At 48.1% G+C, this 14544-nt stretch overlaps 1 protein-coding gene across 6 annotated transcripts; it reads left to right on the plus strand.

Annotated features, from left to right (window-relative positions):
• Window positions 1–9763, plus strand: LOC149979449 (far upstream element-binding protein 2-like). 6 transcript variants are annotated; one of them, XM_090194148.1, is made up of 18 exons: window positions 1–212; window positions 829–934; window positions 1073–1132; window positions 2741–2777; window positions 2943–3001; window positions 3136–3207; window positions 3309–3366; window positions 3557–3728; window positions 4017–4115; window positions 4286–4393; window positions 4547–4649; window positions 4801–4913; window positions 5710–6021; window positions 6229–6332; window positions 6481–6560; window positions 7096–7317; window positions 7664–7839; window positions 8044–9763. In XM_090194148.1, exons 1-18 carry the CDS (start codon window positions 87–89, stop codon window positions 8050–8052), a joined length of 2016 nt encoding a protein of 671 aa, XP_090050274.1. In that variant the 5' UTR covers window positions 1–86; the 3' UTR covers window positions 8053–9763. The 6 variants fall into 6 exon arrangements, 1 of the variants encoding a protein (XP_090050274.1); XR_016485419.1 differs by having other exon boundaries at window positions 20–212; window positions 7035–7317; XR_016485418.1 differs by having other exon boundaries at window positions 26–212; window positions 7030–7317.
• The last annotated feature ends 4781 nt before the right edge of the window (window positions 9764–14544 follow it).

The raw sequence follows: 14544 nt of genomic DNA on the forward strand, positions 1-14544 counted from the left end.
CGTCTGACTTTCCGCTCCTGCGCAGTCTGTCCTGGCCTAAACACCACTTTAACTTTCGTATTTTCTTCTATCTTCCCTCCGCAAATATGTCGGAGTACAGCTCGGTACCGGCACCCGGGGCTGGAGCTCCTCTCGGCGGACATCTAGCTATCGGTAACGGTGGTGGAATAAAAAAAGATGCCTTTGCAGACGCGGTACAACGGGCCCGGCAGGTGAGACAGAAGCGGGAGGCAGTGTAGCTATGCGCGTGAGAGCTACTGGGAAGGGGTGAAGAAAATGTGACTATTTTCTTGTTTCGTGGTTGTTAGCTTGCAAAGCTGGCTGACTATGTTTGGCGACCAATCAATACTGTTGGCAGTTATGATTATTATAGCTCTCTAGTTAACGTTTATAAGTCAAGTGAATTTGAAGACCCGGTTGACGTGCCACTGCAGAAATACCGTTATGATGTTACCAATGCATGCATGCTGTTCGACGTCTCCCAATGTTGTTGTGTTGTTGAGAGCTGGCTGCTTCTGCTGCATGCAAAGACAAAGTCCTGATGATGGACAAGCAGGCTTCGAGCCCTCAGCGTGTCTGTGTTTTTGAGTGCATTCCCAACAAAGTATATATCCTCAGCTAGCCAGCCAACACTGTTAAGTTTGCCCGCTTGAGTTGAATTACCATCATTCCGCTAACAAACAATTAGCATCTCATGTAATATTTGAAGTTGCTTATCAACGTTAGTTAATACCCAGGACCAGCACAAATAAATCAGACATTCTCATCATGTCATCGCACTTTGAATATCTGTTATGTGTTCAAGTGACTTCAACTTTTGTGCATCAGATTGCTGCCAAGATTGGTGAATGTGCAGGGGTAGCCCCTATGAACAACATCAATGCACCAGACGTCTTTCCCTTCACAGCACAGAAACGACAGCTGGAGGACCCAGGTACACACACACACACACACTGCTGGGGACTGTGAAAGGGCCACTGCCCATGTGAACGTCTGATAACTGGAGTGTGTGTACACAGATTATTGTGAGATCAGATTCAACCTTTGTTTACTTGTTTTTTTCTTCCCACAGATCAACCTGAGAGCAAGAAAATGGCTCCACAGAGTGATGTGGACTCAGCCACAGCTCTCTGTAAGTTGCTCTTCCTCATGTCTCCTACTACCTACAAAACCTGCTCTATGTCTTACAGGAATGTCAACCCTCTCCCCTGGTCGGTGTCTGTACTGTCCGGCCCCTGTTCTGTGTCAGTACTGTTTCGCCCCTCTTCCTTGGTCGGTGTCTGTACTACCCGGTCCCTCTCCCCTGGTCGGTGTCTGTACTATCCAAACCCTCTTCCCTGGTCGTGTCTGTACCATCCGGCCCCTCTCCCCTGGTCGTGTCTGTACCATCCGGCCCCTCTCCCCTGGTCGGTGTCTGTACTATCCGGCCCCTCTTCCCTGGTCGGTGTCTATACTATCCGGCCCCTCTTCCCTGGTCGGTGTCTGTACTATCCGGCCCCTCTCCCCTGGTCGGTGTCTGTACTATCCGGCCCCTCTCCCCTGGTCGGTGTCTGTACTATCCAAACCCTCTCCCCTGGTCGGTGTCTGTACTATCCAAACCCTCTCCCCTGGTCGGTGTCTGTACTATCCGGCCCCTCTTCCCTGGTGGTGTCTGTACCATCCGGCCCCTCTTCCCTGGTGGTGTCTGTACCATCCGGCCCCTCTCCCCTGGTCGGTGTCTGTACCATCCGGCCCCTCTTCCCTGGTGGTGTCTGTACTATCCGGCCCCTCTCCCCTGGTCGGTGTCTGTACTATCCAAACCCTCTCCCCTGGTCGGTGTCTGTACTATCCAAACCCTCTTCCCTGGTCGTTGTCTGTACTATCCAAACCCTCTCCCCTGGTCGGTGTCTGTACTATCCGGCCCCTCTCCCCTGGTCGGTGTCTGTACCATCCGGTCCCTCTCCCCTGGTCGGTGTCTGTACCATCCGGTCCCTCTCCCCTGGTCGGTGTCTGTACTATCCAAACCCTCTTCCCTGGTCGTTGTCTGTACTATCCAAACCCTCTCCCCTGGTCGGTGTCTGTACTATCCGGCCCCTCTCCCCTGGTCGGTGTCTGTACTATCCGGCCCCTCTCCCCTGGTCGGTGTCTGTACTATCCGGCCCCTCTCCCCTGGTCGGTGTCTGTACTATCCGGCCTCTCTCCCCTGGTCGGTGTCTGTACTATCCGGCCTCTCTCCCCTGGTCGATGTCTGTACTATCCGGCCCCTCTCCCCTGGTCGGTCTCTGTACCATCCGGTCCCTCTCCCCTGGTCGGTGTCTGTACCATCCGGTCCCTCTCCCCTGGTCGGTGTCTGTACCATCCGGTCCCTCTCCCCTGGTCGGTGTCTGTACCATCCGGTCCCTCTCCCCTGGTCGGTGTCTGTACCATCCGGTCCCTCTCCCCTGGTCGGTGTCTGTACTATCCGGCCCCTCTCCCCTGGTCGGTGTCTGTACTATCCGGCCCCTCTCCCCTGGTCGGTGTCTGTACTATCCGGCCCCTCTCCCCTGGTCGGTGTCTGTACCATCCGGCCCCTCTCCCCTGGTCGGTGTCTGTACTATCCGGCCCCTCTCCCCTGGTCGGTGTCTGTACTATCCGGCCTCTCTCCCCTGGTCTGTCACTGTGAGCATCACCTGTGTTTGTCTTGTCCTCATTTTTCAGTGTGTCAGTAATCTGAGCCCTGTCCTCTCTCTATATATCTTTCTTTCTCTCTTTCCTTTTACAGCTATCGGAGCCCAACTGGCAGCACTGGCCCAGCAGAGGTAAGTCATTAGCATAATTTAATCCATAACAATCCAAGTAGATCTCTAAAATGAAGTGAAATAGGAATAGGTGATTGGAATTAGTTCTTCAGCAGAAGATTAATGGTGACAATATGTTGACGATTTGGATAACGAACTGTTGTGCTTGGCTTCTCTCTCCCACAGTGCCAGGCTCACAACCACCTCAGAGGAGTACAGTGTTCCTGATGGAATGGTGGGACTCAGTAAGTGCACTTTCTCCAACATGGTCACCGGATTCGTTTTTTTGTGTTCATGTGTTGAATTTGAACATTACTGGACTCATCATGAACATCAGAATCAATAAAACTAACAGCTCACCCCTCTTCCTCTCCTCCAGTCATTGGCCGGGGCGGAGAACAGATCAACAAGATCCAGCAGGAATCAGGCTGCAAGGTTCAGATAGCCTCAGGTGAGGGACTGGCAAGTGTGGCCTTTATAGTCTATGGTTAGAACCAGAGCTATAGTTGAACTCTCTTCGTGTGTGTGTAATTGACTGTTGGTTGTTTTCAGACAGTGGAGGTTTACCAGAGAGGAGTGTCTCTCTCACAGGGTCCCCAGACTCCATACAGTAAGTGAGATCCTACTAGCTAATTGTGACATTTTGTATTGTTATCACAAGATGCTGTTCACCTCTAGCCACTGAATTTTCACAGCGCTATCTTTATGTATGGCATATCTCTGTAGTTCCACTATTAATGTGTGCTGTTGCACTCATCAGTTGAGCTGACCCACCCCTCTCGCTCTTCCCCTCTGACTAGGAAAGCCAAGATTTTATTGGATGAGATTGTGTCTCGGGGGAGGGGCACGCCCCCCTCATCCTTCCACGAGGCGACCAATGGACAGAGTGGCTCAGGGCAGGAGATGATGATTCCCGCAGGCAAGGCTGGCCTCATCATCGGCAAGGGAGGGGAGACCATCAAACAGCTACAGGTATATACAAACAGTCAGTCAGCCTCACCAGTAGCCAGAGAAGTGTATCACAACACATTGACGTGTGTGTTTTTGAGATATTGACAGTTTCATCGCAAACAGGCTGATGTGTGCAGTCATGCAAATCATTTTTTGGATTGTTAAATATACAGCACAAGAAAGAAATATAAGCAGGAAAATCTCGTATCTCATTACACAAGTGTTTCATGGGCCGTGAGAGTTGAGTGAATCATTGCCATCAGTTGGTTGAGCAGAGCTGACCATGCTGTCTGTCTGCGGCGTTGACAGGAGCGAGCAGGAGTGAAGATGATCCTGATTCAGGACGCGTCTCAGGGACCCAACATGGACAAGCCCCTGCGCATCATCGGGGAGCCATACAAAGTGGAGGTAACACAAGGCCTTGCTACAATCTGCATCCCATATTGAATTGGCATGCTGTACTGCAGCTCTGCAGATTGGGGATTTGGTAGCAACTTTTGATGTGCTAATGCTGTTCTCCCTAAGGAGACTTCATAAAGTTGTTTGAATTAGAAAATGTGTCCTGTGGGTCTGCTCAGCAAGCCATGGAGTTGGTGCAGGAGATACTGAGGGAGAGGGATCAGCCTGGCTTCGGAGACAGGAACGAGTATGGCTCCCGCATGGGGGGAGGTGGGGGAGCCATGGACGTAAGTGAGAGGGAGGTGTGTGTGTGTGTGTGTGTGTGTGGAGAGGGACTCACATTCCCCATCACAGGTTTTATTTGTATGAGAGTGAGCACCTTCCTATAGCTATCAGTCTAATCTATTTGGCGCTGTCTAACCTGCTCTCTGATTGGCTAGGTTCCAGTGCCACGACACTCTGTCGGGGTGGTGATTGGTCGCAACGGGGAGATGATCAAGAAGATTCAGAACGACGCAGGAGTTAGGATACAGTTTAAACCAGGTATATAACGTTTCATAGTCGTGTCATATGAACTACTTCTACTCGACTCATTTACACGGTTTACTCACAAGTTGTGTGGTGTCTACTAACAAGCTCTACATTCTGGTTGTGGTGTTGCACAAGTCTCAGAGGAAATGTCCTGTCGTTGCAGATGATGGCACAGGTCCTGATAAGATGGCCCACATCATGGGCCCACCAGACTGCTGTGACAATGCTGCCCAGATCATCCAGGAGCTACTGCAGAGCATCAGGGTCAGAGAGGAGGTAGGACAGGGGGTACATACCTCACACACACACACACACACACACACGTAGAGTATCTGAAAAACAGCCACTGCTCACATGCCAGCTTGGAACTGTTTACATACAAGTGTATTAGAGCTGCCATGATGCCGTGCCTTGTGGAACATACAACATTCAACACATTTAGTGAACCACTGGAACATTGTAAACAAATGGAACATTGTAAACAAATGGACTCCATAACCTAGACAAATGATAGTCCTAGAGCATTCCCATAATTCCCCATTCAGTACATTACTGTTATTAGGAGGTAAATATCCTCATTTTAAACAAACTGACTTTCTGACGTCCAGGACCAGGACTTAAATATAAATTGTATTAAGACCCTTTTCTCTCTCTCTCTTCCACCCTCCTTTCTCTCTCTCTCTTCCACCCTCCCTTTCTCTCTCTCTCTTCCACCCTCCCTTTCTCTCTCTCTCTTCCACCCTCCCTTTCCCTCTCTCTCTTCCACCCTCCTTTTCTCTCTCTCTCTCTTCCACCCTCCTTTTCTCTCTCTCTCTCTTCCACCCTCCTTTTCTCTCTCTCTCTCTTCCACCCTCCTTTTCTCTCTCTCTCTCTTCCACCCTCCTTTTCTCTCTCTCTCTCTTCCACCCTCCTCTTTTCTCTCTCTCTCTCTTCCACCCTCCTCTTTTCTCTCTCTCTCTCTTCCACCCTCCTCTTTTCTCTCTCTCTCTCTTCCACCCTCCTCTTTTCTCTCTCTCTCTCTTCCACCCTCCTCTTTTCTCTCTCTCTCTCTTCCACCCTCCTTCCTTCTCAGGGTCCTCCCGGGCCTCCAGGCATGTCCCCGAGTGGTGGCGGCAGGGGCCGCAGCAGAGGGGACCAGGGGAGCTGGGGTCCCCCTGGTGGTGGAGGAGGGGAGATGACTTTCTCCATTCCGGCCCACAAGTGTGGCCTGGTGATCGGACGGGGCGGGGAGAACATCAAGGCCATCAACCAGCAGACTGGGGCCTTTGTGGAGATCTCCCGCCAGCTGCCCCCCAACGGGGACCCTAACTTCAAGCTCTTTGTCATTCGAGGCTCTCCGCAGCAGATAGATCACGCCAAGCAGCTCATCGAGGACAAGATCGAGGTATGCAGGGTTCCTGCTCAGGGTAAGGAGGAAAGGGCTGAAGGATGGATGGATGGGTTTGTGGTGTTGGGAAACTCATTTGGGGAAATGGACATGATTGCTTCAACGCACAATCAATGGAGTCAAACTGGCAATTGAGTTGCTTTCAGTCTTTTCACCATAGATGTGAACATAATGTCCATGCATCTAACTGGTTGTGCTTTCCAGGGTCCCCTCTGCCCTGTTTGTCCAGGTCCTGGTGGACCAGGCCCCATGGGTCCCTATAATCCTGGTCCCTACAACCCAGGACCCCCAGGAGCCCCTGGACCACAGTGAGTGGAGACTGGAAATGTAGTCGTCCCAAACTCTGGCTTTTACAGGCCTCTACTGGCTAAAATGTTACATTACAACGATACAATCATTGATTGGACCAATGGAAGTCTACTGATTAGTAACTGGGTTTTCTCTATCCCTCTCAAGTGGAGGTCTTCATGGCTACCCCCCACAGGGCTGGGGCAACACCTACCAGCAGTGGCAGCCCCAAGTAACCCACGACCCCAGTGAGTGACCTGCAACATTGAACTTTCAGACCCTCACTGTGGACAGGAAATGGTTACATTGGAACTATAACTTTCAATGGCCTCCCAATGTTTTCTCTCGCTGTAATCACTTATTTGAAAAGACTGAGAAAGGGAAAGCAATATGGAGTCAACTCCATCCAGCCTACCAGTGGTCTCTTTTGGGGTTTCCTACTATATAGTTTTATCTCCTTGTCATCTCAAAACAGTGGTTACAACAGAGAGCAGGTTTTAGTTAGCCTGGTCCCAGATATGTTTCTGCTCTCTTGCCAACTCCATTGTCTGGTGTCACAATGTCCATAGGAGTACAACACAAACTGGGGCCAGGCTAGCTTTTAGTGGTACATAACCCTGCAACTATTATCAAAATCATCTGTGATGGGAGAATGTCTTTCTGTGTTGGCTATTGATAATAACTCCCCCTATCTCTCTCTGTCCCCTGGTTTCTAAGCACAGGCAGATAGCAGGGCACGCTCAGCCCAATGAGGACCTCACCTCCAACTGCCATCTTTTTTAGGCAAGGCAGCCGGTGCCGCGGACCCTAACGCAGCCTGGGCAGCCTATTATGGCCAGTACTACCAGGGAGGGCAGCCAGGGGGAGCAGGGCCCAGCCAGCCCCCCACCAACCCCACCGCTGGTGGCCCAGCACCTGGAGACCAGCCCCAGGCCAGCCAGACCCCTGGGGGCCAGCCTGACTACACCAAGGCCTGGGAAGAATACTACAAGAAGATGGGTGTTGGTGAGACCACTGGTCCACTATAGTTACTAGTATAACACCACAGGAGGAAAGACGGCAGTTGTTTCCCTCTTAGAATAGGAAAGATGGGCACTGTCTAATTTAGTCATTTTAGACCGTGTCTATCTTTCCCATGTCATTTTGTATCGAGGCGTATAGCTGTCTCTACTGTTGTGGGATGTTGACTACGCTTGACTTTAGATTACTTTCAAGGTCTAAAATCATCTGACAAACTTTAATTTTGAAGTGAACCAGTGCTTTAAGAACATGAATCTTTCATCATGTTAACCTTGTCGATCATAGCATATCTCTTCTTCATCCATAAGACCCCTCTCCTCTGCTCCCCTAGCCCAGGCAGGAGGCTCTGCAGCAGGGCCAGGAGCAGCAGGTGCCCCAGCAGCCCCAGGTGGAGGCCAGCAGGACTACAGTGCAGCCTGGGCAGAGTACTACAGGCAGCAGGCTGCTTACTACGGCCAAACAGGACAGGCCCCAGGACAGCCTGCTACCCCTCAGCAAGGCCAGCAGGTAAAGTTACACCCTGAGTGTACTGTGACAGTTCTCAGATGTGTATGTCTAACAAGTTGTGTGTTGTATGTTGCCTAGGTGTGTGCGTTCTGTCCTGAGGTGTACTGGCCTGGGTTGCAGTCTGTTTTTGGCATCCAGGCTGAAGATGTTACTGGTTGTTGTGGTTCTCTGACTCTGTACTCTTACTCTGTTCTTTCTCTCCAGACACAGTGAGAGGCTCGGCTGAGACTCATAAAGAGCGAGAATAAAGAAAGGCTACTACCACTTAACCCAACCAGTCAACAGAATCCGGGCCATTTAAAAAAATAAATAAAAAATTATATATTTTTTGTTCTGAAGGGATTCTGAGCTGGCAGTCCTTTCCCTGTCCCTCCCCTTTCCCTGTCCAACTCACCACTTGTTTAAATAAATATGCGAAGAGAACAAACTATTGCTTTGCCTGTGAGCTGAATAATGGGATGGATTTCTAGGGACTGTTATCTTTCATTTTGGTTCCCTGAAATCTTCCCTTGTTTTATCTGTCAATAAAAACATGAACTTGGGAGATTTGAACTCGAAACCATGAAAGCCAGATTTACTTCCGGAAATGCTCATCACTCACCCAATGAAATCCCACTTTCCCCTTTTTTAATTGTATTTACCACAGCCAAACTGTCTATTCAAGTGACTTACTTCTAGTCCTACACTACTAATACTGCATTTACTGAAATTAACATTGATTTATAAAGATTACAATCAATTACGTTAATGGTAAAATGATTAAGAGTGGGAGGTTTTGCTTTTAAAGGTGATTATTTTAATTGCTTGGTAGTTTGATTTCTCCTTCATTTGGAACATTCCCATCGCCTAAGTTGCTTGGTCTTCATACATTTTGAGCTTTGGTTTGGATTTTATGTTCCGTGAATTATATTTTTGTTTTCTCTCTGTGTGTGTGTGTGTGTGTGTGTGTGTGTGACTACAGTATTTAGAATGTGTCCCCACAACTTACGATAAACGTGAGTGTCTGTATGAGTGTCTTTGTGTGTTTGCACAGCGGAAGACTTCAGTGATTGTGGAATGCTAGTTAACATAACTACGGGTACATCTACAGTGGGAAGTTACCTACTGCATACATCACATAACACTAGTCTGTTTAACTCAACCTGTTGCACGGGAGACGAATGGTGTTAGAAGTTTTAGTTTTCCTTGATCTGTGACATGGTCTTCTACATTGTACGTTTTTGTTATTTTTCAATTGTTTTGAATAAAGTTCCAATAAAAGATGTCCTGACCTCCCACCAGTTAGATCACCTTCTGATGGTCATTGGGGACAGACGTTATCCCTGCCCAGGGAAAAACCTGTGGCCATAGTTATAGGCTTTAAACGGGGCTGCTTGCAAAATTCCAGGAACTTTCAATAAATTCCCTGAAATACCAGTAGGAGGATTCCCAGAATCAGGAGGAAATAAGCATGAAATCCAGAATCCTCCAACTCGAATTTCTGGAAAACCAGGGAATTTATTGAAAGTTCACAGAATTTTGCAACCCTAACTAGGGTCCCTGGTCAGGGAAAAACTCCTGGCCCTATTTAGAGTGAGTTAAGGTTGCACTGGAATACGCTATGGTTGAAGTCATGAGTAAGGTGGCAATGTATGGTTGTTGAGGTTGTTAACCTCAGGGTTGTATTCATAAGGGACTAACAGACTGAAACAGGGAGGGACTACCTGGACTTGTCCGATAAGTGCAAATTGTCTGTTGCGAAAGGTTTTGGTACTGTGTGCCCAAATGAACATGACCCAGACCTGTTGAATCACTAACTCTTGAGGAAGAATGGCAGCTTGGGCACTGTATTGGAGTCTGCATTTTGCAAGGCACAGTGTTGGTTTTGTGAATAAAATGACCACCAGCAGCAATATTCTGTTGAATTAAAAGGGTGAAAAGTCAACATTTGTTAACTTGTGTGTCCAGTTTTGTTTCTGTTAGTGTGTTCCATAATGCTTTATCAAGGTGCAAGACTAGTGTTTGGGATCCGGAGTGGCGCATCGGTCAAACAAATCAAAGTTTGTCAAGTGCGCCAAATACAACCGGTGTAGATCTTACAGTGAAATGCTTACTTACAGGCCCTAACCAACAGTGCAAAAAAGCTATTAGGTGAACAATAGTTAAGTCAAGAAATAAAAAGACTGAAAAATAACAGCAGCGAGGCTACATACAGGCACCGGTTAGTCGGGTTGATTGAGGAAGTATGTACATGAATGTATAGTTAAAGTGACTTTGCATATTTTATTTATTATTTCACCTTTATTTAACTAGGTAGGCTAGTTGAGAACAAGTTCTCATTTACAACTGTGACCTGGCCAAGATAAAGCAAAGCAGTTCGACACATACAACAACACAGAGTTACACATGGAGTAAAACAAACATACAGTCAATAATACAGTAGAAAAAATAAGTCTATATACATTGTGAGCAAATGAGGTGAGATAAGGGAGGTAAAGGCAAAAAAGGCCATGGTGGCGAAGTAAATACAATATAGCAAGTAAAACACTGGAATGGAAGAATGTGCAAAGTAGAGATAGAAATAATGGGGTGTAAAGGAGCAAAATAAATAAATACAGTAGGGGAAGAGGTAATTGTTTGGGCTAAATTATAGATGGGCTATGTACAGGTGCAGTAATCTGTGAGCTTCTCTGACAGCTGGTGCTTAAAGCTAGTGAGGGAGATGTGTTTCCAGGTTCATAGATTTTTGTAGTTCGTTCCAGTCATTGGCAGCAGAGAACTGGAAGGAGAGGCGGCCAAAGGAAGAATTTGTTTTGGGGGTGACCAGAAAGCTATACCTGCTGGAGCGCGTGCTACAGGTGGGTGCTGCTATGGTGACCAGCGAGCTGAGATAAGGGGGGACTTTACCTAGCAGGGTCTTGTAGATGACCTGGAGCCAGTGGGTTTGGCGATGAGTATGAAGCGAGGGCCAGCCAACGAGAGCGTACAGGTCGCAGTGGTGGGTAGTACATGGGGCTTTGGTGACAAAACGGATGGCACTGTGATAGACTGTATCCAATTTATTGAGTACGGTATTGGAGGCTATTTTGTAAATGACATCGCCGAAGTCGAGGATCGGTAGGATGGTCAGTTTTACGAGGGTATGTTTGGCAGCATGAGTGAAGGATGCTTTGTTGCGAAATAGGAAGCCAATTCTAGATTTAACTTTGGAATGGAGATGTTTGATGTGAGTCTGGAAGGACAGTTTACAGTCTAACCAGACACCTAGGTATTTGTAGTTGTCCACGTATTCTAAGTCAGAACCGTCCAGAGTAGTGATGCTGGACGGGCGGGCAGGTGCAGGCAGCGATCGGTTGAAGAGCATGCATTTAGTTTTACTTGTATTTAAAAGCAGTTGGAGGCCACGGAAGGAGAGTTGTATGGCATTGAAGCTTGTCTGGAGGGTTGTTAACACAGTGTCCAAAGAAGGGCCAGAAGTATACAGAATGGTGTCGTCTGCGTAGAGGTGGATCAGAGACTCACCAGCAGTAAGAGCGACATCATTGATGTTTTCAGAGAAAAGAGTCGACCCAAGAATTGAACCCTGTGGCACCCCCATAGAGACTGCCAGAGGCCCGGACAACAGGCCCTCCGATTTGACACACTGAACTCTATCAGAGAAGTAGTTGGCGAACCAGGCGAGGCAATCACTTGAGAAACCAAGGGTATCGAGTCTGCCGATGAGGATGTGGTGATTGACAGAGTCGAAAGCCTTGGCCAGGTCAATGAATACGGCTGCACAGTATTGTTTCTTATTGATGACAGTTAAGATATTGTTTAGGACCTTGAGCGTGGCTGAGGTGCACCATGACCAGCTCTGAAACCAGATTGCATAGTGGAGAAGGTGCGGTGGGATTCGAAATGGTTGGGAATCTGTTTGTTGACTTGGCTTTCGAAGACCTTGGAAAGGCAAGGTAGGATATAGGTCTGTAGCAGTTTGGGTCAAGAGTGTCCCCACCTTTGAAGAGGGGGATGACCGCAGCTGCTTTCCAATCTTTGTGGATCTCAGACGACGTGAGAAGTTGAACAGGCTAATAATAGGGGTTGCAACAATTTCGACAGATAATTTTAGAAAGAAAGGGTCCAGATTGTCTAGCCCGGCTGATTTGTAGGGGTCCAGATATTGCAGCTCTTTCAGAACATCAGCTGACTGGAGTTGGGAGAAGGAGAAATGGGGAAGGCTTGGGCGAGTTGCTGTGGGGGGTGCAGTGCTGTTGACCGGGGTAGGGGTAGCCAGTTGGAAAGTATGGCCAGCCATAGAGAAATGCTTATAGTGGATTTATCAGTGGGCAGTCAGGTCAGGAGAGAACCAAGGGCTATATCTGTTCCTGGTTCTAAATTTCTTGAATGGGGCATGCTTATTTAAGATGGTGAGGAAGGCATTTTTTTTAAATAACCAGGCATCCTCTACTGACGGGATGAGGTCAATATCCTTCCAGGATACCCGGGCCAGGTCGATTAGAAAGGCCTGCTCGGTGAAGTGTTTCAGGGAGCGTTTGACAGTGATGAGTGGAGGTTGTTTGACCACTGATCCATTACGGATGCAGGCAATGGGGCTGTGATCGCTGAGATCTTGGTTGTATTTAGTGTATTTAGAGGGGAAGTTGGTTAGGATGATATCTATGAGGGTGCCCGTGTTTACAGCTTTGGGGTGGTACCTGGTAGGTTTATTGATCATTTGTGTGATGCCATCTTGGTATGGTATATATATATATGATAAACAGAGAGTAGCAGCAGTGTAAAAGAGTGGTTGGGGGGCACACAATGCAAATAGTCTGGGTAGCCATTTGATTACCTGTTCAGGAGTCATATGGTTTGGGGGTAAAAACTGTTGGGAAGCCTTTTTGTCCTAGACTTGGCACTCTGGTACGGATTGCCATGGGGTAGTAGAGAGAACCGTCTATGACTGGGGTGGCTGGGGTCTTTGACAATTTTTAGGGCCTTCCTCTGACACCGCCTGGTGTAGAAGTTCTGGATGGCAGGCAGCTTAGCCCCAGTGATGAACTGGGCCGTACGCACTACCCTCTGCTGTGCCTTGCGGTCGGAGGCCGAGCAATTGCCCTACCAGGCAGTGATGCTCCCAATGTTGCAGCTGTAGAAACTTTTGTGGATCTGAGGACCCATGCCAAATCTTTTTAGTTTCCTGAGGGGGAATAGGCTTTGTCATGCCCTCTTCACGACTGTCTTAGTGTGTTTGGAACATTCTAGTTTGTTGGTGATGTGGACACCAAGGAACTTGAAGCTCTCAACCTGCTCCACTACAGCCCAGTCGATGAGAATGGGGGCGTACTCGGTCCTCCTTTTCCTGTATTCCACAATAATTTCCTTAGTCTTGGTTACGTTGAGGGATAGGTTGCTATTCTGGCACCATCCGGCTAGGTCTCTGACCTCCTCCCTATAGGCTTTCCCATTGTTGTCGGTGATCAGGCCTACCAATGTTTTGTCATCTGCAAACTTAATGATGGTGTTGGAGTCGTGCCTGGCCATGCAGTCGTGAGTAAACAGGGAGTACAGGAGGGGACTGAGCACATACCCCTGGGGGGCTCCAGTGTTGAGGATCAGCGTGGCAGATGTGTTGCTACCTACCCTCACCACCTGGGGGCGGCCAGTCAGGAAGTCCAGGATCCAGTTGCAGAGGGATGTGTTTAGTCCCAAGATCCTTAGCTTAGTGATGAGCTTTGAGGGTATTATGGTGTTGAACGCTGAGCTGAGGTCAATGAATAGCATTCTCACATAGGTGTTCCTTTTGTCCAGGTGGGAAAGGGCAGTGTGGAGTGCAATAGAGATTGCATCATCTGTGGATCTGTATGGGCGGTATGCAAATTGGAGTCGGTCTAGGGTTTCTGGGATAATGGTGTTGATGTGAGCCATTACCAGCCTTTCATGGCTACAGACGTGAGTGCTACGGGTCTGTAGTCATTTAGGCAGGTTGCCTTTGTGTTCTTGGGCACAGGGACTATGGTGGTCTGCTTGAAACATGTTGGTATTACAGACTCAATCAGGGGCATGTTGAAAATGTCAGGGAAGACACCTGCCAGTTGGTCAGTGCAAGAGGCGTCACTACAGTACCTGGTTCGATTCCAGGCTGTATAACATCCGGCCGTGATTGGGAGTTCCATAGGGCAGCGCACAATTGGCCCAGTGTCGTCCTAGGGTTTGGCTGGAGTAGGCCTAGTTAAATTACTATCCCATTGCTACCACTAGGGGTCACTAGAGAGCTGCCTCATATAGCCTCACCTTTTTATTTAACCTTTAAGTCAGTTAAGAACAAATTCCTATTTACTTCCAGAGTTCTAGGTTAATTAGTGCCTGTTTGGCTATGCGAGAGCAGCGAGACTACCTTAACTGTAGTAGTATCAGCATGTAGACAACAACAACACATTAACTAAATGCCTATCAAAGAGTAAGTAAACCACTTAAAGCCCTGTGCTTTCACCACAATCTATTACAATGTAGGTTAAGACCCCAACGTAACTTGACCACAGTCTGTTTTCAGGAAAATGTATTTACTGTGGTCGTTTGTGTGTGGTGTGTGTGTGTTAGTATTACAGTTTCTCAATTCCTGTCACACCGAAAGGGGACAGGAAGCTGAACCTGAGCTCTTTTGTAAGTAAGCATGTGAAAAATACAATTTTATTTGATTCTGAGCAGTGCTTACCACAAAGACTATGTGACAGACCAGGGGTG

Source organism: Oncorhynchus mykiss, chromosome 12, assembly GCF_057628025.1.
Source record: "Oncorhynchus mykiss isolate SJ-2025 chromosome 12, ASM5762802v1, whole genome shotgun sequence".
NCBI classification, from domain to species: domain Eukaryota; kingdom Metazoa; phylum Chordata; class Actinopteri; order Salmoniformes; family Salmonidae; genus Oncorhynchus; species Oncorhynchus mykiss.

Coding starts and splice junctions, on each gene's coding strand:
- LOC149979449 (XM_090194148.1), top strand. CDS start 87: ATGTCGGAGTACAGCTCGGTACCGGCACCCGGGGCTGGAGCTCCTCTC. Junction 935..1,072: donor ACGACAGCTGGAGGACCCAG/GTACACACACAC, acceptor TTCTTCCCACAG/ATCAACCTGAGAGCAAGAAA. Junction 6,561..7,095: donor CCAAGTAACCCACGACCCCA/GTGAGTGACCTG, acceptor CATCTTTTTTAG/GCAAGGCAGCCGGTGCCGCG.